The sequence below is a fragment of the Emiliania huxleyi genome, assembly GCF_000372725.1.
Source record: "Emiliania huxleyi CCMP1516 unplaced genomic scaffold EMIHUscaffold_349, whole genome shotgun sequence".
Classification (NCBI taxonomy): Eukaryota; Haptophyta; order Isochrysidales; family Noelaerhabdaceae; genus Emiliania; species Emiliania huxleyi.
The window spans coordinates 1-2952 of NW_005199370.1; the positions used below are offsets into that span (position 1 = coordinate 1).

General features: G+C 65.8%; 1 protein-coding gene across 1 annotated transcript; it reads left to right on the top strand.

Moving 5' to 3' along the window:
• Positions 1 to 2042: 2042 nt before the first annotated feature.
• Positions 2043 to 2709, top strand: EMIHUDRAFT_241994 (hypothetical protein; the record flags this gene model as incomplete). Its single annotated transcript, XM_005773003.1, has 2 exons — positions 2043 to 2159; positions 2425 to 2709. 2 exons carry the CDS (start codon positions 2043 to 2045, stop codon positions 2707 to 2709), a joined length of 402 nt encoding a protein of 133 aa, XP_005773060.1.
• Positions 2710 to 2952: the final 243 nt, after the last annotated feature.

Below are 2952 nucleotides of genomic sequence, written 5' to 3' on the forward strand. Positions count from 1 at the left end.
CCCATATGCACCCCGCCACGCACATGGACTGCAAACCCGTCGTTGCAAAATATATCTTCCCGCCCCCCACGCTGGATGCACGTGGCACCGCGCCGCGCGCACGTGACACGAGCAGCGGTCTCACGCGTGCATCCAGGAATCCGGCGCGGCGTGAGACCTCTCACTTAGTCACCGCGCCCACTTGCGCCTCGATCTTCTTTGGTAGCAGCTGGTCCGACAAATCCTCACCGTGGCCTAGCTGGCCGGTGCCACCCTGGCCCCAGGCAAAGACAGCGCCATTGGCGGTGAGGGCGAGGCAATAGTAGGCTCCCGCCAGCACGGCAACGACGCGCCGGCCAGCAAAGGCCTCGACCTTCTTGGGCAGCAGCTGGTTCTGCAGGTCGCCGTGGCCCAACCGGCCGTAGATTCCATTGCCCCAGCTCCAGATGGCGCCGTCGGCGGTGAGGGCGAGGCTATGCATGAGTCCAGCCGACACAGCGACGACGCGCTGGCCGACAAAGGCCTCGACCTTCTTCGGCAGCAGCTGCTCCTGCGTGTCGCCGTGGCCCAGCCGGCCGTGGCCTCCATAGCCCCAGCTCCACACAGCGCCGTCGGCGGTGACGGCGAGGCTGTGCGCGCCTCCAGCCGACACGGTGACGAGGCTGTGCGCGCCTCCAGCCGACACGGTGACGACGCGCTGGCCAACAAAGGCCTCGACCTTCTTGGGCAGCAGCTGTGGCTGCTCGTCGCCGTGGCCCAGCTTGCCCCAGCCTCCAAAGCCCCAGCTCCACACAGCGCCGTCGGCGGTGACGGCGAGGCTGTGCGCGCCTCCAGCCGACACGGTGACGACGCGCTGGCCAGCCAAGGCCTCGACCTTCTTGGGCAGCAGCTGCTCCTGCGTGTCGCCGTGGCCCAGCTTGCCCCAGCCTCCAAAGCCCCAGCTCCACACAGCGCCGTCGGCGGTGACGGCGAGGCTGTGGTCGCCTCCAGCCGAGACAGCGACGACGCCACCCGCCAAGGCCTCGATCTTCTTTGGCTGCCACTGGTGCTGCTCATCGCCGTGGCCCAGCTGGCCAGAGCTGCCGCTGCCCCAGCTCCAGACCTCTCCGCCGGCGGTGAGGGCGAGGCTGTGATCGGCTCCAGCCGACACACTCATGGCACGGAGAGAAGACGGGAGGCGGGTCGGCGTGTTGAGCCGCGTCACGCCCTCGCCGTGGCCCAGTAGCTCTTGCATGTAGGACGGCGTAGAGCCGCACGACGAGAGCCGCCCCTCGCCGTCGATGAAGACGCTGTGCGTATAGCCTGCCGCCGCCCTCGCCGGCGGGTTGGACTCGCATAGCAAGGCCGAATAGCACAGCCACCTCACGGCGCAGCTCTCGCCCTCTGGCGGCGCCAGCAGCGCGAAGCCGCGCTCTTGCGCCCACAAGCGGATGCCATCAGCCGCGAGCGAGGCGTGGAAGAGGAGCGAGACGGCCGCGACGCGGGCGATGTAGAGGGGGCATTCGCAGCGAGAGAGGATGTGCTCGAGGAGCGCCGTGGGGAGGTCGAGGAGGCGGGCGGGCGACGGCGTGTCTGGCGAGGGGGCGCGGGTGGCGGCGGAGGCGAGGCGGCGCGAGCGGCGGCGCGGCGGGGTGGACATCGCGAGAAAAAGAAATTCTTTTCTAGGAAAATTGCGCAGAAGAGTGGTGCGATAGACTCGAGGGGCCAGGATATGCAGCGAGGAGGGCGGAGCTGCGCCGAAAGGCGCAAGAAGCCGCGAGAGCAAGGGACCGGCAGGAGGCGGCGGCGCCGCAGAACGAAGCAGAGGAGAGCGACGCGACAGTAGAAGAAGAGACAAGGGAAAGAACGACGAGAAGGGGGCGACCGCGAGGTGGCATGAAGGTCGCAGCGAGAATCTGCGAGAGACTGCGAAGAGAGATAGGAAGAGGCGGACGCCCAAGGGTGGGCGACGGCTAGCGCATCACACCCCTCTCCTTAAAATCCCTGTGTGGTGGCGGCGTGCCGTCCTCCCATCCCTCCCTTGGGTTGTCTGTTTTCTTTCTTTCTTTGAGTGGTGCGACTAAATGAAGGCCGGGATTAGTCAATGGTACCGCGTCGGCCCCCCCGACGCGGGCGCCTTGCGGGCATGTTACGTGAAAACCCGCTGGGACTCGGACGCCACCAGTGCTCCCCGGCCCTGGGTGTGAGGTTGCCGACTGCACTCCAAGTGCTCCAAGATCTCCGAGATCGGTGAAAAGATAGAGACTCGATGTGTGTGTGCTGTATGCACAGTTGTGAATTGAGACATGAGAGAGGACTCGAGACTTTGGTTACGGCTTACGGCTTACGCGGGAAAAGGAGCTGCATTTTCCTACTCGAAAGTAAATGGGCGCCTCTCCACCTCGTAGTTAAAATGTACTCGGGGGCACAGCCACAGGACGCCCCCCCCCCCCCCCCTCTCATGAGAAGCTTCCGCACGCGCACGTCACGCCCGACGAGGCGCTCGGCTGCCTGCGCTTCGGATACGAGCGAGAGCGGGGGGCGGCCGTCCCGGCCATTGCGGTGGTGCAGCTCCCTTGCTGCGGCTACGTCTGGCACGGAACCGCTCTGGGGCAACCGCCCGACGTCGAGAGGCTGGACGGGCGGATCTGCGCCGCAACGCGGACGGTGCGGGAGTGGAGGGACGTGTCGGCGCACTTCAACTTTGGCGCCTCCGCGCGCGGGCTGGGCGCGAGGACCGCGGGAGGGTAGCGTTGGGAGAGAGAGAGAGATTTTTAGCAATACCAAACAACTCTAACGTTGGCCGTTGTCCAACAACTAAAACGGCGCGGGCGTGTTTGCTGTCGTTCTTCGTTTTCTACCTGTGCCGCCACGTGCATCTCGTCTTGGAGCTTATAGAGCCGCGCGTATTCAGTGAGCTCAAATGGCAGCAGCTCCCAGTCGGGCCCGCACGGCCAAGAGGAAGAAGGGCGGAAAGAATTCGCTTGCCCGCCC